This window comes from Gymnodraco acuticeps, unplaced genomic scaffold, assembly GCF_902827175.1.
Source record: "Gymnodraco acuticeps unplaced genomic scaffold, fGymAcu1.1, whole genome shotgun sequence".
Taxonomy (NCBI): domain Eukaryota; kingdom Metazoa; phylum Chordata; class Actinopteri; order Perciformes; family Bathydraconidae; genus Gymnodraco; species Gymnodraco acuticeps.
Window position 1 is genome coordinate 1585687 of NW_022992308.1, and position 23462 is coordinate 1609148.

A 23462-nucleotide genomic window follows, 5' to 3' on the forward strand; every position below is an offset into this window, starting at 1 on the left:
CCTGTGTCAAGTTTAACTCAGAAATGTTCCCACCAGCATGTGTCTGCAGCAGAAAATGAAATATGAGGCGCTGCAGGTCAGTCAGTGATAAACGATTATATCAGCAGTTTCTTCAGCACCAGAGGAAGTTGTTGCTGTGAGACAGTGTGTGCGTGTGTGTGTGTGTGTGTGTGTGTGTGTGTGTGTGTGTGTGTGTGTGTGTGTGTATGTGTGTGTGTGTGGATGTGTAAGCATGTGGGTGCTTACCTCTCCTGACATGTCGGGAGCCAGAGGGATGAGGGGCCACAGGGAGGAGTAGATAATGAAAAACACCACCCACAGGCCGATACTTCCCCAGATGGCGATGTGACTGAACTGTGGGCGGAGAATCAGAGGACAGTAAGGAAACAGAAATTATTTAAACTGAGTTAATTTACAGATTTGAGCTGTATTCAAATGTTTATTCAAAATGATATATGCTTTACAATGAGTGGCTTTTAGCAACTTGGAACAGTTTTGACCAGACTGCAATCTTTTTTTATTTTCTCAGTATCCCTTGCACATATTAAATTCACACTCTACTTTGTTACATTTCAATAAATACAAAATAACTACAACTACTTTGCACAATTGTATAATGACTAAAATATCCTATTTTTATATATTGGTAGTATAAGTTTGGTTTTTTAAAGTGTATTCTAACTGAATTATTTATATTTTATATTCTATAGGTATATATCGTTTTACTCTTGATAAGTATATATTTACAGTGTATTATTGAGCCATGTAACTCATGTGCAGATCAGATCTAAGCATGTTTCTCAGAGTTTACAGTTACAGGCTCAGTGGGAAATGCAAGGATGTAAAAACGTCACAAGTATCAGTGGTCATATAAAGTGCAAGAACTGGAAAGAGTGGGCAGAAGTTTAGAGAGAAAGGATAGAGCCATCAGCCTACCATGGTCCAGGACGAGGTCTCGAGGCCGGCTTTAAGACAGACTGTGATGACCACAAACTGTAAAGACACAAATCACACTGACATTACACCAAGTCCCTCTGCAATACTAAAACCAGTCATGGTAAGTGCATCACACATGTTAGAATGTACATTAAATACATATGTGTTATACTGTGGAGTAAAATAATTGTCCGACAAAGTAAAAGGCAGAAGAAAAGGCAGTTACATTGATGTTGATTCACACAAATGGGATGACACTTGGCTCAGAGACTAAACCGTTTAACACAGAAACAGCGCCTGTCAAGAAGATTGGTGCACTTACTGTGTAAACCATGTTGCCTAAGAGGAGATAGTCTGGAGTTCTTCCGTTGCCAAACACAGTATCTGTGAAGAAAATCAACAACAGAAGCTTTTAGGGTCAAAGCTGTCTCTTTTCAGCTCTTGGGTTTCATGCAGAGTTCCATTAGGTGATCCAAAGAGTAAACAGCCAGGCATGTAGGTTATTACTTTAGTACATCTCAGTGTGAACTCTGGTGTAAAATGCCCCATTAGAGACTTGGATTTAAGGTGGACATGGGAGTGTGAAGTTAAAACCACAGGCAAATGCTGCTTCCATTACCGCCCTTTGAGAGAGGCTGGAATGTCAATTCTGTCTTTCCAACTAGAAGGAAGGAGTGTATCCGTGAAAATCCATCAGTAAGACTGAGAAGCTAAATTGGTGTGCATTAATCTTGGTCAGAAATAAATGTCCTGGCTAATACGTTGCTGAAATATAAAGAACATGACTGTGTTTCTGACTAAATTGATATTTATTCTGCAATTAAATCTGGTTCCAACCTAAACAGGAACAAATCTTTTAAACAGGGGTTAGAGGAATTTCCTAAATTAATAAAATGAAGATTACCTACACATTAAAATAGCTTCAAACTGCCCACGTGGGTTGAGGCTAAAACTAAAACATCAGCAGTGTACAACGGCCAGTAAAGAAAGAAAGAGAGGCTCCCGTTCCCTTTACTTCCGGCCCGTCACATGTCTTGTGTGCGCTGAGGCTTTGCTGACAGCCTGTCAGTCAGAGTGAAGGAGCTTGGCGCCTTTGTTTGGAGAGCAGGCACAGGCTTGTGTGGTCCTGCGGCCGGCCAAGACTTACCGGCTCAAAGATCCCTATTCTCTCTGCACTCGCACCCTGAAACCTGCATCTTAATGTGCACAAACATGCACAATTGACCTTAAACAGATAAATAAAGTTATCAAGAATTAATTTTACTATCATTGTGCTAAACGACGGATAGCTATTTGGATAAAACACCTGACAATCGATTGACAGTTTGAAAACATAAATAAGTGCAAATAACTGAGTCCAAAAGCATTTCATCAGCTCATTTGTGTGTAGACATGAATAAATGCCTGTTAGTGTGTGTAGCTCTTGCTGGAGCACACAGATGTTTGTAATTCATGAGCGGGCAGTTGAAGAGAGAACTAATTAAGACAAAGTATGTGTGTTTGACTATCCTCCCTCTCCATCCAGAGTCCACCGAGGGCCTTGGCGGAGTCTCTGGGAGCTACTTACCATGCTGGAAGGCTTTAAGGGGGATCCAGAAGAGGATGACGGAGTGGAAGAGGCCGTTCAGACAATGGGCCCAGAAGACCTGCAAAAAAAAGAGGGGAGATGGATGGAGGCGAAGGAGGCAGAGGGGAGGAAGGGAGGGGTGGGGGGTTGGAGGCGGCAGGAGTTTCAAAGAAGAGAGAGGGAGACAGAGAGAAAAAAGCATGAGAAAAGGGTGTGGGGAGCTCCAGCCTTCCAAGTGACCCCTGACCCGGGCCCTTTGTGGCAGCCCAGCGCTAGGCTAAGTGGCGGTTTTGTCGGGGCCTCCTCACTGAATGGCCACCCCGCTGACAGACACGTTGTATATCCGCTGTGTGTGTTATGGGGGAGAGAGAGGCTGCTGAGTGTGTGTACGAGCAATGAAAGGCAATAGGACAATGTCAGTGTGCAGGTTTTAACTTATTCTTTCCACAGAATCAAAGAAAAAACGCAGCGAGCATAAGAAACGGCAAAATACACGTCCTCACCTCTATGATAAGAACGTTATGCAACTTTGATATATGTGCTGCTAGTGTGAGGGTCTCCTCTCATTACATTTCATAAGGCTTTGGCTCTTTCATGTAAGGATTTTAACTGGTGTAGAAATAAATGACAGGAGTGTTTAAACAAGCAGAAATCAGTCTAGAAACACACACAGCGAGACTGACAGGCCTGACAGAGATTAAACTGTTTTCATGGTAATTATTAAGGGCCTGGAAAATCGTAGTGTGGACCGCAGTCTGCGTGTGTGTCTGTGTGTGCAAGCAAGCAGACTTTGGATGAGTCAATACTCCCACTCCAAAACCACCTTGTTTCAAATGTACTTAATGCAACACCAGAGCCAAACAAAACACAAATGGGCGATGTAGCATGAAACAGCCGTGAAATCTATTCTGCCAAAAACGGCTCCACATTTATGCCCCCTTTTCCTCCCTGTGCTGACCCAGACGACGCTGTTGCCCCTGAGAGCTGAGAGTTCATCAAACCCAGAGTAAACGGATAAAGGAGGAAAAATAAAAACTGAAAAAACATTACATATTAATCTCTGGCCTCTTTTTAATCATCGGTTCTTGGCAGACAAGTTAAAGGCTCGCTTTCTTATAAACACTCTTTTCAACAACTTCAGCAAATCTGTCAGTAAAACATAAAACACAGCTTATTTGAGACACGTAAGACACACTGAAAGTCAACATTTCTTGGGATTTTTGCAGGTTTGAGTCATTTTAAAACAACTAATAGAACGGCTTTGGACTTTGGGGTGATTCCAAAATGGTGAAACAAGAGAAGAAAGGAAGGAGAAGGTACAGTGAAGGAGAAGTCTTCTTCCAAACTGTGAGTCTTTGTAATACACCTTGGCCTCTGTGGCTCGACCTACTCACCTTTGCTATCGACCAAACAAAGTCCCATAGCAGCCACCCCCCCCACCTCCCAACTCCCCCCCAGGATTACCTCACCCTCCCACTATGTACACAAAACCCACTGAGTGAAGAGTGGCCTAAACCAACCCCCACCACTTTATCTCAATTGTGGATTAAATGATCACTAATGTTACAATCATTTTTATGCCCATTAGCCTACTGTTGACAGGCTCTGCTCTCTCTCGCCCTCCTCCTCAACTATCCCATTCCCAAACACTGCAGGGACGCAAACAAAGTAGTTTCCTTTCCTCAATAATGAATGCTAATGAAATCAATAAATGTTCATAATCATTTGTCACAGTGGGATCCTCCCTTTCACCCTGCTCTCTTTCTTTTTGTGCATCCCAGCAAGTTACCAGGGGTCCCCTCCGAATGAATGCTCAGTCTGTCCTGTAGATATTCCGACCTTTGTGGAAGTACTAATTGCGGCAAAAAAGCTGGTAATTAATATCGAACCAAATATTTTCAGTGCTGCCCACTCCTTCCTTTTAGAGCCAGTTCAGTAATGGTGCTTTTCCACTGCAGGGCCTCGGACGGCTTAGTACGGTATAGTTAGGCCTTGGTAGGCCAGGCTCACTTTATGCTGCGTTTCCATTACAGTTTAGTAGCTGGGGCAGTATCTATAGTAACGCACTGCAGGCGGAGCCATGACGTCATCTTCAATGCGAACCACAAAACCAACATCAGCCGTTAGCTGTTAGCCCTCAGAGCTCACAGCTCCTCATATCTGTTTAGAAACTAGACAAAAGTTAAACAAGTACAAACCACAGACTGCCTGTGTCATCGCGAATACAGTCGCTGGTTTATTTATGTCTGTAGGCCGTTGTTGTGAGTGTGGACGGACTGAGCATATACAACGTTAGCTTAGCCTGATCGATCCGATCTCCATTCAGAAAACACGTATTTAAAAAGGTTTTGCGCCTGCCGTCTGTCTGCAGACTTGTCAAAGCATTAATTCATGGTTTTTACTAACCGGTATCAGTATGTTGTTACTTCGGCATCATTTTGAAACGTGTATTACAATTAAATCACGGTCAAATATGTTCATGTTGTTGTAGTTGTAGCCCCCTTGCCAGCGATTCTCTTGACCATTCAGCAGTCGAGAGTGTTTACGTCACTAGTTTAGCATATTCAGCCCGGTTGTTGGCCCGGTAAGAACCTCGATTTTGGAGGGCCAGAAAAAAAAGGTGAAAAAGTATTCCTGAGCCGGAACTACCCCATGTGGCAAAGCAAAAAAAAACGTGCGAGGCCTTGCAGTGGAAAAGCACCATAAGAAGGGAGCTCAAAGGAAGAAATAAAAGTGTAAAACAGAGGGAAGAATGCAGTATAAGAGGTGATAGTTGCTAGTAAACTGCTGAAATGACTACAACCACTTCAAGAGGGGGTCAGGGTTTATTGGAGTGACTCAAGTGTCAGGTATATGTAATTAAAAGTGAATGGGTGGCATAGTTAAAGACACGCCTTGAGTTTTTAACACCCTCAGTCACTCCCTTCTCCCACCTCAACACAAGCAGCTTTAATTCACAAAGACAGTATCTGTTGTGTACAAAAGAGCCAGGCGTGCAGAAAGACAGGCTTCGAGGGGCCAAATTCCTGCTGGATTTTCTCGCCTCGCCTCGGGCCAGCTGCAAGGAAAATATCTCGGGAAAAGAGTGGACAAGCCAGCAAAAACAACCTGCTGACCTGGCCGAGTCATCATTTATGGGACTTGGAAAATCTGTCTCAAACTAAATTGAGGTTCATTTGCTTCTACTATCAGACACATTTTTCAGACCCTTATTTGGCACTGAGAAGTAATGAAGTCTTCAACAATATTAATGAAGGGAAAATCAATCCTACTTTAGAATTTAACTAAAAAGGGGGTCGGTTTAATGAGCCGTTGTGAGGACAAATGTCTGTCTGTTTAACTTATACATGAAGATAATGTATCCACAGAAAAACCATAGCTCTCATTTTGTGTAAAGTGTGTCCTTTTTGACACCAAAGGACCTCCATTTTGTCATCTTTCTCTAATTATGAAACACAATCCGGGCCATAACTAAGAGTGGATTTGATTACATTTACTGAACTAATTACCTTGATTGTGTTCATTTGTCATAAGTGAGTTCAAATCTGAAATGTTTTTTTTTTGTAATTCGACTAATTTCCCACAGCCGGGGGCCTGATAGCTCACCAGGTGCCCCTTGTTCAAAGGCTACTTACTGCAGGGACCTGAGCTCCAACCCAACCTGTGGGCCTTTCCTGCATTTTGTTGCCCCTTGCCTCCTTTTTTGTCTCTACGGCTGTTCTATAGTAAAACAAAGCCCAATAAAGACTTTCAGTCAAGGGTGGTGTGTTTAAATTGCTTCTGTGTTTATAAAAAAAAATTACTGAAATGTTTTTGTTGTTAATAAACTAAGCTATTAATCAGCTTATCATTGCCGCCATTTACATTGGGGTCAGGTAACATCCAAATGATTTCTTTTTTTGGATGAATATGAAGGATTTGGCTTTTTGGCAGGTTGAAATGGGCTAGCGGTCTCCTTTTTTAAACTGGTTTGATTAGAAAAACTGTCAGTTTTTAAGCAAGTAAGTTGTCACTGCTCATTAAACTGAAGATGGAAACACATTTCACACATTCAGTGTGGTCCGACATGGGTTAAACTCAATCTGACAGCCTTGCTCTGAGAGCAAAAAACGGCTTTACTTAAACAAATTGCATAATTTTCCGCGACAAACGCTGTCACACAATGACAGCACACTCTCTATATTCCCTCCTTCCTTCGATTATTTCTGCTGCATCCCCCAACCCATCTGACCTTCCCTGCTACTGAACGCCAGCCATGGCCAATCCGTATTTAATCCACCTCCATGCTGTGCTAACCAGGTCACCACGCCTGTGGGTCCAGGGCGAAAGAGGAGACATCTTTATTACCAGCGGGGGAAAGCTAACGGACAGCCCCAGCTACCAGACAGAATAGGTCAAGCCAGGCCAAACCAGGGTCCAACTGGAGACCCACTGACTACAGCTGCCAGGTCACTGGGACCGGAGACGCGTCCTCAAAACAACACGACAGGAACCTCTTGTGTCATTCATTTGATCTTAATTGGTCGTAAGAGCTCGCACATTTGACCTTCTCATTTGTGTGGCGGAGCACAAAATGAATTCTCAGTTTTAGAATATTGTTATATGATATAGTATTATATTTAATATGAAAATGGAGTGTTTGGTTACACTAGATGAGCTGAATAGAATTACCAAAATGGCTGGTAATGTTTCTCGCAGACTAAAAGCACCAAAGCACGTTAGCAGAAATACAAAATATTAACTGAATACAAGTTCCTTACAAGTGAAGGAACACTGCCAATATTGCACTAGATTTGGAGAAATGTTAGAACTCCATATCAAGTAATGATATTACTTTATATAAATGGAGCAGGTATAAATATAACAAAATACTGCAACAAAAGGACAAAAGTTATAATAATAGTCATCTAATAATATTTAAAATCCGGTTGTGCACAAATAAAGTACATTTGATAAACAAGCGTTACCTTGGTATTAAAGCCCATTGCATTCTGGGAGGTTTTGTAGAGTTCTGGGTATTTCAGCATGTTTTCTTTCCTGCAGGAACGCTCAAATATTCCCAGAGTGAGAGGAGGCAAAGCAGTGAAGATCTGTCAAAGAAAAGCACACACATGAGAAAAAATTAGTGGTAAAAAGTACAAGGTATTAAAAGAAACATATCTATGTAACCAATAGCTTAAATCACTTTGCAATTTCATAGCTGCCACCCTCTCCATATGTTACATTTATAGGACAATTTGCTTCAATTTGTTCTCCACATTCCACATTATTTATTTTAAATCATTGGAGACCATTGACCTTATAACCCTTAAGGGTTTCTTATTTCGGTTTGTCATGCTTCACGTCTTTTCATATGCAAAACCCAATGAACATCTGTGATACCCTTGACTTAGAAGCAGGTATTTAGGCCTGGCTAAAGTGTAATTTCTTAGTGGTGTTGTAATGTTGTTCTGTATAGCAGCTGCTGAGAGAGGAGTGATGGTATTGTGTAGCTGGGGGCTCAGTGGGTCAGTTGGTGTGAGTTCCCTGAAGCCCCATCTGGAGTGGGAGTCTACAGGCCTCAGTCTGCAGGACCAGCGGGCCACAGGACATGCTCCACTGGCCTCCTTTCTTATTCAGAGCCAGGCGCAGGAAGATCTCCATTGAGAGGCGGATTCAGCCCACTGCCTCCGACAGACTCCCACTGAGGCGGAGGAATTCCCTCAGTTTTGGATAAAGTAACCCTCTTCCCACCCCCCAAATACAGTACTGGATCTAAGCTGATGGTTTATTATGAAATGAATGTGAGAGTCAAAGCTGTGGAAATATCCTTCTCACTTGACAGTTTGTCCCTCCCATAAATTACTTCCATTTGAGACCAATCAGGAATGTGATGAGATTTCACTTCACACGTCTCTGATTTTTTGTTTGTTGATTGAATTGAGTTGATTTTAATAAACAGTTTAAAGTCACATATCAACTCCTTATGGACTTAACGGCATGGTATTACATTTTAGACTTGCAGATGCACATGTTTGAGTTCTACTTAATTCATGTCAGATATGAAATATGAGTTCATTAGGAGTGGTTCTATTATAAAGCCCTGTGGGACGCCCTTCATCAGCAGCCCACTCTTTCCTATTCTTTTTATCATTCAAACGTAGCTGGCCTTACTAACGACACACTTTAGAGCAAGCAAATCTGTTGTTCTTTCGTATTCAGTACATAGTTCAGGGCACAGAGGGAATATGGTCTTGACAACAGGTCATAAATAATGGGAAACATATTAAAGATGTTGATGACAAAGTCACGTAATAAAGGGATCAGTTTAAGGCACACAACCACAAATCTGTGTTTTTCCAGAGGGCTTTGGGTTAAAAAAGGACTCATTAGAGAATTAATTTTATTAGCACTTACCACATTGTATAAGCCGATGCACCAGCGTTCAAATAGGATCTGGCCTGAGAAGCCATTGACAAATGCAAACCAGATCTAAGGGAGACAAAATCACATGAAGAAGCAATAAGAACAGATGAACCAATGGTGGAGAAACAGATTCATATAATGACAGCTCTAAAATAGAGTTGATATCAAACACTTCATCATTTTCATTAAAACACAAAGATAACTACGATGGTTTATCTCCCCTTCCCATTACTGTAATATTAATCGGTGAGGCACTTAGTCATGAATTCAATACTGCAGTCTCCACTCGATGCTGTAAACAACACATCTCTGTAGTATTTTGAATGTCAGTAGGCACTATGCTTTCCATTATTGATAGTGATGGTGAGACCAGCTCATTTTAGACACAGACAATCGGCTTTTTCGTTAGATTTCATGTCAATAAAAAAAAAACTGAAAAATGGAAATTATCCTAATTAAAATGCGGGTTTGTTTGAAGTGCTGACCTGTGATCAACATGCCATTAGTTTAAGTTATCCAGGTTTCAAATTCAGATAAAGCAGAGTGGGGCCAAAATAGAGCAAATAAGAAAAATAATGAGAGTGGGAAAGCCTAGACCTCCAGATGCCACCTCCACGATACAAACTGCCTACTGGATTCATCACAGGATTAACTACAGACATATATCAAGCCCACAATTGTCCTCCTTGATCTACCTGAAGACAAGTGGGTGACAGACGAGGTTAGTTATAGGAGCAGAGTCTGGGCTGTAGGACTCTGAAGGATGGAGACTGTGATATATTGTGTCAGGAGAGTGAGACAGAAGTAATGTAAACCATATGTTGGGTGGAGACGAGTCTTATCACATTGCCTGATTAGTTATACTTATCTGAACAAAACAATGCCTCTTAGATCAGGACACAAGCCAGGTATTGTAAATAAACTATATTTAAAGCAAGTAGAAGTTGGGATACAGTATCTAGTATATACAAATGGTAATTTGTTTTTAAATGCATTTGTCAGACACATTCTGCACTACTGGTATGCTGACAGTTAATCAAAGTTTGACACTTCGCAGTCCAGAACCAGCATATTACTCACGCCAGATCTGTCAAGGGAACATCAGGGGTGCTGTGTTTTTGCCATGGCCAAGCAAGCATTTCCTCGCTTCATTTAACTTCATTATGAAGGCATGAACTGCTACAAATTCTCAGATTGGGACAAAGCCTATGTGAGGGCCCCACCCGCCCGCTGCCACTCTCTACATGACCAATACCAATCTGCAACTGGCCCTTCCTATTTAATCGAGTAAGCATATGCATGAAAACAAATGTCTGTCCCGCTCCCTCCCCCCCACCCGCCCTTCATTCCCTTGGTGAGGTTGGGGGGGGGGGGGTGGGTGTCTATAGACGAGGCCTGTGTTTGCCCACAGACCCTGCCCTTCATCTCCCCTCTCTGCCACACCCACCCCTCACAGATCCAAGCCTGCTCTCCATCAGGTGCACTCTACCATGATGTTGTTTCTTTTATGTGAGGGGTCCTGTTTTTAAATTCACGTGGGATGTTCACCCAAAACTGGGACCATGTAGCTCTGTTAACATGAGAATCACGGGATGTACAGTACATCTGTTGGCAGTGCAAGAATAGTTTTTAGGTGTTTTGGGATCTTGGCTTGCAGAAAATACATTCAGATGCCGTTGCTATGGTTAATGTTAAGATGAAGCCCAAGCCATGAGGCAGGTTCAACCGTTAGCGTGGCACAAGCAACGGTAATGAGAAGCTAGCGAGTAGGTCAAACTGCTGAATTAATTACAGCTCTGCCCAATGAGGAGCTCTGGGCTGATATATTGTTGTGCTAAGTTAAAAAAGGCTCCTATTCATTGCATGTGGTAACTGCCTCTGTGTGAGTGTTTTGGCCTGGTCCTTGGGGTCCCAATAGCTTCTGTCTCTTTCTCCCTCTCCCATCTCTTGAGGGACAGATGCATTGATTTGCTCATTAGGGGAAGTACCAGGCAGGATTTTCTTCCCCTTTTCTTCTCCTCATTGAGTGCCACTCAGCAAAGGGGTGTGGCTGGCCTCTCTCCCCGACTGAACATCATGAAAACAGCAATGGAGGGAAGCGGAATTCAGAAAAGGGGGATTGGGCCGCGGCTTGCCGATAAGAAGACTTCGTGCATATTCATAAGCGAATCAAAAATCACTGATTCCATGAGCTGCTTCACAGCTCTGCGGGCTTGTCTAAAAGTGGCAATGGGTTGGAGGGTGGGGGGAGCATGACATTTGTCTTTAACAATGTGAGCCCAGATACTCTTAAGCTTAGTACAGAGAATTGCAAATGGAATTCATACACAAAGCAAGCAAAGAATGTCAAGGGATATAAAGAGGGAGCTGATAAATATGCTGGAAATATGTGGAGCTACAAACACAAGCTGTCTCACAATGCCAGACACGGCCTCTGTGGCTTTATTCAGCGTGCAATGGTCGGCAAGCTCAGCAACTCTGAGCCGCACTGAATGAGCTTTCATGTAATTGCCACATAAATGCCACTTGTCCATCAGCCCCCTCTGTCGCACCCTGGCAATGTGTCAATCAAACATGAGTGGCCAGCTGGATCGGTCATTTGAATGAAGTTGCTATGGCATCTTCTGGAAAGGTCTCTTAGCTTAAATGTGACTGAAATTCATTATTTTGTAATTCTGTTTTCACGTTAATTGCGTAATATGTAAAAAAAAAAAAGGGTTATGAATTTGGCTTGAAGCTCTGGGATACATTGTTTAAAAAGAGTAAAGATAACCATGTTTTGCAATTAGTGAAATAAGTCAATCTTTCAAGCGTGATCATGGTTAAAGTATTCTCTAACTGATAAGGAAAAAGGAACACAAACCATAATCAACAGCATGGGGAAATCCAAAAGAAACACTGAGGCAGTTCAAGCTGTCAGTCACTCATCCACCGGAGGGACAACCTTACATTGTGACTCACTATTAAACCTCAGAGACAGAATAGACCCTGAATGATCATACAACTATTCTAAGAGTCTCAGACTTAGTTCCCGTCTTCAACAATAGCCGTGGAATCTTTCACCCTCCTACTCCATGTCTCCTTAAAAGAACCAAAGACCCAGTGGAAGGAGAGGGAGACGAAAAGAGGCTTAAAGAGCCTGTGACACGAGTTTCCCCCATCATCCAAACACATCAATTTGAGTAAATATTGTCCCCTTGAAAACCGTTACTGAACTGATTTTGGATATTTGTACTTTGATAACCATTAATCTGCCCTTCAATGTTGACCATTTCCTGGATCTGCTCGGGGATTCTTCAAGTCCCGCCAAATTACGTGTGACGTCATTGCGGGCACAGCGCTCCAGCTGCACCGTTCAGGATCCCAGCATCTGCATGTAAACGCACGATGGCGCACACAGCAGCAAGCGATGACAGCTCAGACAGTTTCATTTTGAACGTGTCTGAGAGCTCATATGAGGCTGAAGGATCGGTTTATTGTATCTGTTAGAAGTTTAGGAATTAGGTGCGTCAATATGGGCGATCATACGGTCATGTAGCCAGTGGTGGACTGGGACTAAAAATCATCCCGGGACTCTCGACCGGCCCACTTCGGTACCGCTAGTAAGTTGTCAACGGGGGGAGTGGGGGATGTCAGGGGCGGCGGGTGCTGTAGATAGTAAATGTAAATATTAGTGTCACTGCATCCTGGTAAAATACAAATATAATGCAATGTGTGTGTCTTTGACATTAGCGCTGCTAGCCACCTGTGCTCTGCACTACGAAGCCAGTTCAACAGACCCTGGATATGTTTGAGTAACAAACAAACTAACAACAAACTAACAAACGAGATCTCGCTAAACGGTCCTAAGACGCTGGTTATCAACTCGGTAAATCAAGCCAGGGTTTCTCTCTCCAGCTGAGAGCGCGTTCACGTCTAAGACACGAGTGGATCTGACTTTAATTACATTTGACTCGAGTGTTTCGTCAACATAATGTGTTGCTTAAAATAATACTTCTGCATACAGTATGTGACACTGTAAGTGTTGCACGGCCAGACACGGCAGATAAGGAAATATATGATATATTATGATATTATATGATCGATGATCTGATTGATGATGTAATATGAATGATAAGTGCGACACGTCGGCGTCTTCTCTGCATAGGCCTACGGCAGTTTAAACTGTATTTCCTTTATCCTGTAATATGACTTGAGAGATTTAAACTCCGCACGCTGAGTTGATCTCTTTTCTATAGACGCCGGAGGCGGGCAGCGTCAGGTAAAAAAAGTTATTTAGCCTTCCCAAACCTGAGCCTCACGGTGAAAAAAAAACACACGTTTAATCCATGTTGGTGTACTACAACTACAAAAAGCATCGGTTTGTTTTCTCATCAGGAAATGCAGACCGGCACAAACAAACGATTTTTAATCATCATTCTCACGATCATTTAATCTATCATATGTTCGCCGAATTGACATGAAAGCACTAATACATGTAGTTTCATCCACTTGAGTTTACAACTACAAAAATAATCGATTTGTTTTTATATCACATCCGACGGGAGGAAATTCAGTAGCTCTCACTACCGATTTGTAATCCTAATTTAATCATCATCTTCACCACGATCATTTATGTTTATGTTCGCCGAATTGACATGAAAGCACTGACAAATATGAATATACTGTAGTCAACTTCATTACAACGTTATTAACGTGCCTAAACTCAGTAATTCACCATTTCTACGCATGACAACACACTTTGTCCGTGTTTGGCTCTCTCGCCGCACAGTGAAGCGTTCCCGCATTGACGTCACTTCCGGCTTCCCCCAAAACTTCAAAATGAGTCGAAGGAATTTCCCCGCGATGTTCGAAATTATTGATATTTAACGGAACGGTATCGCTTTTTCTTTTTTAAACTGACGGTTCGAGATTACTAGTAGCCCAATATTTCATTGCACAACAGTTGTTGGGATGCTGTCACAGGCTCTTTAAACACAGAGTATCCCAGTCCTGGTATTCAAATTGTAACACACACTGTACCAGACAATGGTGCTGTGAACAAAAAAGTAAAAATTCCCGTCGACATCCTTCCTTTTCTACTTGCAGGGTAGCCTGGGAGTCGACGAGAAAAACATGGAAGCACAAAAGTAAACCTATTAGTGCAACAAATGCAGCTTTATACCCATACCCTGAGGTTGCTGGTGTGTTAGATGTCAGGGTCTTACAAAACAGGGACGTTTGAAATATTGAAGCAGCCTTAAAGTGGAGAAAAGTCCTATTATCTACTTCAATCCCCTGAAGGAGCGCAGAGCATGGGGGAAGGGGGGTTATGTTTTCAGAGAGCAACAAAAGGTGTGCTAGAAAGAAGCTCGCCCTGCAGACAGAACTATTGATGTTAAGTTTAAATTGTAGGGAAACACCTGCTTTGAAAAGAGTATTTTGATGTTTTTCAAAGAGAAGCTGTATTTGGAAAAGCTAAAAATCATAGAATAAATATTGCAAAATATTTGAATGTTTTATAAAGGTTGTGGACATTTCGAATAGAAAACTGGAAGGCAGTCTTGAATTTATTTAATATAAACATAAGATGTTGTGCCACCTTTTAACGTGGTTAAAAACAGGGCCGAACATTTATGAATTCGACATTCGTGCACAGATGAAATGTCTTACGTAATGTTTTTACTGACAGAAAATTAAATTAGCTGCAAATCAAATTTTATTTTGGATCTGCAAATGTAACCTTATCTGGAAAAGGGTAGCATGATCAAACAGTTGCAGTTCCCATAACTGGAGTTATAACCTGAAAGAGAGCGACTGCCCTGTTTTACTTCAGGTCACAATAAGCCAGACATGCTGGAATGTAAGGAGTAGTCTACTGATTCTCCATGGTATATGAGCTAGAGTGAGATCAGAGGTCAAATGTTACAGAGAGAGGATGAACAAAAGAGAATTTTAAAGTGCTCATATTTCCAAGACAGGTTATTTGGGGCTGATGTATTAAAGGGCCCATGTCTTGCTTTTCTGGTTATTACCTGTCCCCTTGTGTTTTATGTAGCTTTGTATGCATGTAAACGGTCTGCAGAGTCACAAACCCTCAAAGTACACCCTGTAGCGAGTAAAACTCTAATACAGAAAATACCTGTCTATGCTGCCCCAGAATGCCTCGTTGGGGATTTCTCTTTTTCCATTGTTTACTTCTTGGGTATAGTGACGTATTTCGGGTATATTGACGTATTTCGGGTATAGTGACGTTACGTCCGCGGAGCCGTTACGTTTGGACCAATCCGCGGACTTCCTCACTGACACACACATACACTCGGCGGGACGTTGCGAGGCTCGCTGCTGCGATATAGGTATATATAGGTATATATATCATCACTGAGTGATCCGAACTCGCGACAGGGGAAGCAAACACATACATCACAACACGTACCTTTACGTAGCTTTTAAGGGAGATCCTCTCACCGTAGCTGTCAATCTGATCAAAAGACTTGTTCAATGGCATTAAAACGAGAAAAAACGCGGCTGAATCGGTTAATCCATAGGTTGAAAATGTTTCTGAGTAATACTTTTTTTAAATTTATAATCCATAATTCCATTTGTATGTAAAGATCGGAGAGTAAAAGTTAGTTAGCTAATGGTAGCCACCAGAGTTATCGCAGCTTCCGGTCTTGGCTATGCGGCGGTCTCACACACACACATGACCAAATAAGGAGTATGTGGGAGTTCCCCTTGATTCCATTGGCTCTGACGGTTAGAAAGAGATGTCAATCAGCAAAATCGAGCAAGGGGGGGCCAGAGATGGGTCAAATCCACCCAAATGACCCCAGAAGTGTTTTTTGTGTGCTAAATCTCTCTAAAAAGGTCAAATTTCACTTGTTTTGCATCAATCTTGATACAGGGTACTTATTATATGTTGTAGTTTGGATTCCTAAAGCTTTTAGTCTACCATCCCATCATTCAAGGGTGGTTTTCACTATAAGTATTTTTTTTTTTGGACGGACACAATCATTTACATTTTTTTTACTGTGTTCAATCTGAATTTACTTTAAAATTAAAAACATCTATATTGATTCTGACACTTCTACATCCAACTCACAGGTGTAACCTTGCTTTGAGAAAAAAGATTATTAATTTAACCCTTTTAGAAGCGAAGATATGGTCATTTGTTCTGGGAATGTCATTTTCGAGCCTGAGACCTGAAAAACAGGCTCGGGGCTTAACAGGTTAAAACCATAAGGGAAACGAAGGGTCAGGGAGCACTTATGAATTGTGCTCATTTCAGTGTGTAAATCCTTTGCTTTATATGGCTACCGGGCCCCCCCAAGTACATAAGAAGATTGTGTGTGTGTGTGTGTATGTGTATGTGTATGTGTATGTGTATGTGTGTGTGTGTGTGTGTGTGTGTGTGTGTGTGTGTGTGTGTGTGTGTGTGTGTGTGTGTGTGTGTGGAGGGGGGGTTATTTCTTAAAATTAGCAATTATTTTTCTTTTGCTCACTTATAATCTGTTCTTTATTTCTTACCCCATTTGTTTTTGTTTTGTATTGTGTGCAGTTTGGTAAAGCTAAACACAAATATCCCCATTGTGGACAATAAACTTTCTATGTAATTAACATGTTATTCTTATAAGCATATGCTTCAAACTTTGCAAGGTGTGTAGATGACATACAGTATAACAGTGGGACGTACACTCAGTAGGGATTTCTTAAGCAGATGCAAAGCCAAGCTGTATCCGTCAGTGAAGTGTACGGCCGGATGATCAAAACATCGGAGCACTCCCTATGATAAAGCTGCTGCTGATAGGAAGCACTTAACCTGTCTGCTCATTCTTGGTTATGGCTCTGAACTGGCAATCAGTACTGGCTCTGGTATCTGTCAAAGGCCATCAAACCTATCGCACAGCAACAGAACAATGTTGGGAGCACCATGTGTTTGAACCTCCATAACCATCGGCCATTGATGTACAATATACACAGTGGAGCTGGGTGCCATGAAGAGACATTTATTGCCTGCTCATAATTGTCTGTGTGAAGTACCATCCATGGATCCTCAGTGCAGTACGATGTTTCAATTAATTGTCTTAACTTCATGTTAATGACATTCCCTATAGAAATCCCATCGTTCAATGTGAAATCATTGTCTACCTAAACATTGGAAAACCATTCTTTGTTAGTTGTAGGCTGGCCCATCATAGTGTTTACTGATTTAAATTCAGTATATTTATATTGTGCATTTGATAGAGACACTCTAGATATATATTGTGCACTATTGATATGTATATATTTAGTGTTGATGTTTATTTTCTATCTTATTTCATTTTTAATTAATGTGCAATGCCTTGTGTACATGTTGCTATGACAAAAGAAACAATCTAATTGGGATTCATAAAGTACATCTAATATTTAATACTAATCAAATCTAAACCGTTTGCAATATTCTAGTAAATATTAACATATATACCCATCTGCATTTTATTTGGTAGCATGTCCATTCAACACAGTACAAAATAATATCCTACTAATGGGTAGCACTGCTAGCATGGCTTCATGATTATGAAGGTGAATTCGCTGGATTCATATTCCAAGGATCCAATTACTGGCAAGGTTATGGGAAAGGCAGACTTCCAGTTACGTAGGTTTAGTTTTTCCCCTTCATTAGTGTGAGTGTGCGTCTTTGAGTGTGTTTGGGTATATTCTGTCTTGTGAGTCAAAACTCAAACTATTGGCCCAGGATCTGCACCAACTGGCAGGTAGTGTGAAGGGCCAGTCAACAGAAATACAAACATGGAAACTAACAAGAAACCTTTGCCTTTACACCTAATCATGTCATGGAGAAACATCTCAATGCTTTGCATTCAGAGCCTTTGGAGCTGCTGTGCGAGACTTACCTCAATGATGTAGAGGACAATATTCTTGTAGAAGCAGTAGAGGATGCACTTGGCTACACGGTTGTAATTCCAGGCTCCGTGGACGAGCAGCAGATTCTTCAAGTATTTGAACTGCGTGGGAGAAAAATGACAAGATAAATGAATAGCAAAAGTCTGAGTAGAGAACACTGTCTGATGGTTTCTCATAATCACAGATCAGTGCTGGAACAGTGAAGCAGAAAGCAGCAGTGTTATGTCCTCCAGCAGCAGAGAGGACTGATGAGGCATTGTGGCCAAAGACTCTCACTAACACATTCCAGAAATGTCAAGTTAAAGATTGGAAGATCAAGCTTTGAGTTGCTGAAAATGGAGTTCATATGGGGGTATTAGTCTCCTGGGGCTCAGCATAATAGTTAAATGGTTTAATAATTGTGGCAACGTTTAGGGACTGTGGTGAAATTACCATTTCACTGCAATTTCTGGCTGATAAGTGTGATTATATTGGAGCAGAACCTCGAGGCAAGTGTCTCATCCGTGTTGCCAGCTAATGGCTCAAAGGAGGCACGCGATCTACACTGCATCGTCTTTCCATCACACAATATGAGAGGTTCTGTCTCAGGAACCAGAGTAGGAGGTAAGATGAGTCAAATTAAATTTTTGGGAAAACACTATTTTGTTTATTTGAAGGTCTTCTTGTCTTTCAGCAACACCACAGTATCTTCCAGTTAAATGGCAGCACATTGACGACCCCCAGTTGGTCTGACCCCTCGAATGGTCGGTTCAAACATCAGTTACCACAAACCTGCGCTGCTGACGGATGGAGAGCAGAGGGGCTTCAGCCCAAAGCCTCTTCACTCTCCACTTGCTTTAACAGATAACTCCAAGCTTTCAAGTAAAACATCTTTAAAACAATCTGCCTAATAATCTACAGCAGCATAGAGCTCTTCTGAAACTCTCAAGAACATTCATATAAACCATGTACAGGAATAGAACTTCAAAGAATTTATTTCAGTTTGAAGTCTGCAAATTAAAGTTATTGTATCGTTACGCCAATATATTGAAAACACCATTGGATGTCTGGAGGTGTAATTTAATTACATGCTGGTAAACAAGCTAAATGGATTATAAGAGGCCACCTATCTTTGGAAGACATGCACTTTTACATGTCATGCCCATTGAAGAGGGCACTTAAGACAAACCCGAGTCTCTCGAATGGTAATTGCGTGCTGAAGCACAGAGAGCGTTCTGTGTTTTAGTCAACATTTGGTATCCCATAGTCTCGTGCTATAATAGAAACATGATGTGGCGTGCGGTGGAGAAACCAGGCTCTTGTTGCTTACGGGTATCACATATCTTTGCAGAGTTTCAGAGAAACTGGTTATGAGGATAAAAGCATGTATTTGAGCAACATTTTGCTGGGATCTGTTTCTGTGTGGTTGGGTTGGGAGTTGGGTGTCACCAGATGCTTGTTTTACAGGTGTTACTTCTTCACTGTATAAGCTAATGCCCTAGCAGACATTTGACCTATTGTTACCCAGAACAATGTGCCAAGCTATCAGTTACACGTGTTATACTTGAGAAGACAATGACAGACAGAATCTATTGGGAGTATTGGGAGATAGAAATTGGCACTGGTTTCAATTGACTGCTGCAAATTGAGGGCATGCCCCTGCAGCTTAAGTTTACATTCATGTTTTAAAACTGCAAGAGTCTGAAATCTTATCTTTTGCTATTTTCTATATGATGTTTATACTTGCCTACATACTGAGCATACTTAGCTGCATACTAAGCATACTTGAAGCTTTGCTGGCACTGCTTAATTACTTACAAATAAAAGTTTCACAAGTGTATCCAGCACTGTTTAGCTATTTACATATTGAAAATTGTCTTCTGTTAATCTAGTCTGAATACATTTTTGCAGTAATCAAAGAAATGACGAGACATTGAGTGGCATGGTTATCTCTGACCCTCTCTGATCGCCTGAAGCCATCCTATTGGTAGTCAAAGTTACACAAAGCTGTCACATATCTTTTTCATTTTAAATATAAACAATAACTTGTTATGTTCCCATTTGAAATGCATATATCTTCCATCTCCCACTACAAATGAGGAAACGACATAGTTCATATTTGTGTGTTTTCTCCCTAAACTCACCTGGGCAATAGAGTAGTCGGAGGAGTTTGCGGCTTGCAGACCCTCGTTGCCTGAGATTCCTACGCCGACATGAGCCGTCTGAATCATTCCAACGTCGTTAGCACCGTCACCGATGGCCAGCGTGATCACCTTCACCTGTTTCTTTACCATCTCCACCACCTCGGACTTCTGAAGAGGAGATACTCTGTAAAAAAAAAGAACAGTATTCCACAAAGTTTTAAACAATGGGTATTTTGAAATGTTTTCAGATGGAGCTATTAATGTGGCATTCTTGAGATTGGTGTTTGAAAAAACGTTGTATAATTGTCGGCCGAGATGTGCATACAGTCATGTCTAACTGTGTGAACACTTTAAGAATAAGCATTTTGTGCGTAATATTTATTTGATCATTACAAACGAGCAGATGCCTGGGTACCGATGAGAAGCCTGTTTGAATCTGCTGTTTTTCTATCCCTATTATAGCGAACATTAAAATAAATGAACTGTTTCTTGAGTTTAGCCCTGTACTTATTTCTTAACATATTACACTCAAGGATCAGTTAGTTCAAGTAATTATTTTAAGTCCTCAGTGTAAACAAAGACTACTTTATAGTGTCATAGTACAATACAACAACTCCAAAGAAGATGAATACCTTTTTAGAGGTAATGTACAAAAAATAAAAGTGGCATAAAAAGGACAGTTTGGGGAACCGTGCACTGCTATTTAAAATAATATTTCTTTATATTTTGGGGGGATGCATTCCTCCCGTCTGCTGCTGTTTCTCCTTCCTCTAAGAGAGCCTGAAAGACCTTTCCTTCTGAGTCCATTAAGTAGAGCCAATTATAAGGTGATGGTTTGGAAATAATTTATAACTCTTCATTTATGAGGCTTCAACCTTGACTTCGAGTCCTCACTGACTGCAAAGTCTGTATTCTTCCATACAGCTTCCTCTCAGAGCACCAGAGGTTCAGGGGTATTCTCCAGAGATGATGTCGTAAACTGCATGTCTGTCTTAAGCTGTGAAATTGTTAATGTTTATCTTTTCCGTGGTTTAAGAGGCTTCATTCATCCCGTGGTGTCTCTCGGTGCCCACAGAGTGTGCACAAGGCAAAGGCAGGTAGGGGTAGGGGGGGAAGTCAATACAAATGTTGATGCAATGTACGGAGTCATAAGGTTTGCTGTTGTTCTGAAAACGCGGTGCTGATTTCTGGCCTCAGACGCCGTCATGGTTGCTTAAGTACTTAAGTACTTCCTATTATTTATGTGGCCTGGGCAGTTCAACAGTGTACCTGCATAAAGTTGAAAGTTGCCATTTAAATTTATAACCAACACACTTTTTAAACTGCTGCCATAAAATACTCACCGACCAATCGACCTTTGTGGCAAAGACATAATACTTTACAGATTAACCACAAAATCTGAATTTAATGCATTTTAAGCAAAAAAGGTACAAAAAATAAAGACTTACTTTCTGCTTCTTATTTGTGAGCAGTTGTCTTCATTTAATACTATAATAAAATCTGTGGGTCTGGGGCTATCGGTCTGAACATTTTATGACATCGTAAAGTGGAACATTTAAGAATGTTCAATCTCTACATACATGTTTTTTGATGTGCTGCTTGAAAGTGGACACTTGACAATGACTTCTCCTTGTGAGTAGTGTACAGTAGTGTGATACTTAAACACACATTTTGTGTAGTTTATTTAAGTTGCAGAAACAGATTGGGTACATAAAGTCTTTGTAGCAGGAACATCGTTTTTCATTTTGGTCAGAAGAGTTTATTGTCTCTGGTTCATTTTATTGTTTAAAGAATAAATCTTACCTGCAGCAAATGACAGCTTTACAGGACAGGGCGAGGTCCAGGAAGTACTGTCGCACTCCGAATGTGAGCGCGTATTTCAGAGTCGTCCCGTCAATAATGAGAGCAAAGTCGTTCTCCTTGTAGAGGGCATCTCCCAGGACTCCACAGTGGTGGCTCAGCGTTTCCCTCGTTCTCTGTGTGATGGAAAAAGTTTTAACTAGTGTAATAAGTCATCATAATTTAAAGCCTTCTGTGTTAGACTTGCAAGAAGAGAAGAGATGTATTATATATTATAATATATTATACAATTGTTATAATATTGGTCTGGCATCAAGGCTGCATAACAGATTCATAATATTTGTTGAAATTGAGATGATTTCTGGAGTATAAGAACATGTAAAATAAACTTGTAAAACCATTGAATGTTTTTGTTAGTTAGTTGTATTTTCTTGTTTTTGATTGACACATGATGACTGTTAATCCAAGATATGAGAAGCCTAGAGGATGAGAATGATTGATACTGAACCACAGTAAAACGCATTGCTGTTATATTGTAGAAGATTTGATCTGCTGTAGTGGGACATGCAACAAATGTATTCCTCTCTAAAGTTCCTCCAATGCTTGTTTCACCTCAGTTACTAGTGGCATTCATCATCAAATAGGAAATATTCACCTCGTTCTCTTTCACATTAGAGTTCAATATATTTCTTGCTAATCGCAAACTGCTGCGGGACAGCTGCTCTAGAAATGTTTGATATTTATTATGTTTCCCATGCTTATTACACTCAGACCTTCTCCATGAGGCGATAACACAGACCAGTTCTGAGAATGGATCAGGTTTGCTTATACAGTATATACAGCTATGATGATGAGTGATGGTGAAAAGCCGTAAATATGAGACTGACAAGAGGAGTTACTGTCCTGTTGGATGGAGGCATGTGGAGTGGATGGATGCAAGGGTGAGATCATCATTGTATTCATCATTCAATCATTTTCACCACAGATGGTGAAGCCATAACGAAAAAACTATTTCTGTGTGCAACCATTTTCTGAGGGACAAGTGTGTTTCGAATAACTTGAAGATTATTTTCCTGATTATTGCTTGGTCATTAAAATGTCAGAAGGTAAGGAAATATGAAATCTCAGCTCCAAGGTGATGAACGTAAATGTCTTGTTTTGTCAGAGCAAAATATTACGATTTTCAAGAAAAACAGGACATCTTCATATTTGAGCAGCTGGAGAAAATCCTTCCTTTAAATAAAAATGTACTTTAACAATTAAGAACAAATCCAAAATAGTTGGAGTTTATTTTTCTGTAGATTGACTTATCGATTATTTGAATAATCGCTGCAGCTCTATGCATGAAATGTTTTTATTTAATATGTTTATTAAGTAACAAATATTTTCAGAAATAACCTGGCTTCATAAGTACAAACATATAACAGAGGCCCCTTCTTGCAATGGAAGGCTATCTGTAATGGTTTACAGGTGTACACAGTTAAATGACTCAAAATTGGCAGAAACAAACAATGATACAATGCAGGTCAGGATATCAAACCTAATATGACATGCTGGACCCCCCTCCTCCTTCAGTAATGCAAATGGCCGACATTAATGATTACAGCTGTTTGAGCATCTGCATGTCATTATTAGGTTTGATATCCTGCATTGTATCATTGTTTGTCTCTGCCAATTTTGAGGTGTTGAGGTCAGATATGTCAGAGCAGTCCGATTGTACCACAGGGACCAGGCAACATTGGCTTGGCATA

The 23462-nt window shown here is 41.0% G+C and overlaps 1 protein-coding gene across 5 annotated transcripts in view; it reads right to left on the bottom strand.

Moving 5' to 3' along the window:
- Positions 1 to 23462, bottom strand: part of atp8a1 (ATPase phospholipid transporting 8A1) — a 111458-nt gene that overhangs the window by 16340 nt on the left and 71656 nt on the right. For all 5 annotated transcript variants that reach the window (XM_034208189.1, XM_034208186.1, XM_034208188.1 and 2 more), the window contains 9 exons: positions 21715 to 21887; positions 19912 to 20095; positions 17779 to 17889; positions 8900 to 8974; positions 7471 to 7593; positions 2504 to 2582; positions 1259 to 1320; positions 937 to 993; positions 247 to 354 (listed from right to left, as the gene is read on the bottom strand). In XM_034208189.1, coding sequence (XP_034064080.1) covers positions 247 to 354; positions 937 to 993; positions 1259 to 1320; positions 2504 to 2582; positions 7471 to 7593; positions 8900 to 8974; positions 17779 to 17889; positions 19912 to 20095; positions 21715 to 21887 — 972 coding nt within the window. The remainder of the gene's footprint in view (positions 1 to 246; positions 355 to 936; positions 994 to 1258; positions 1321 to 2503; positions 2583 to 7470; positions 7594 to 8899; positions 8975 to 17778; positions 17890 to 19911; positions 20096 to 21714; positions 21888 to 23462) is intronic.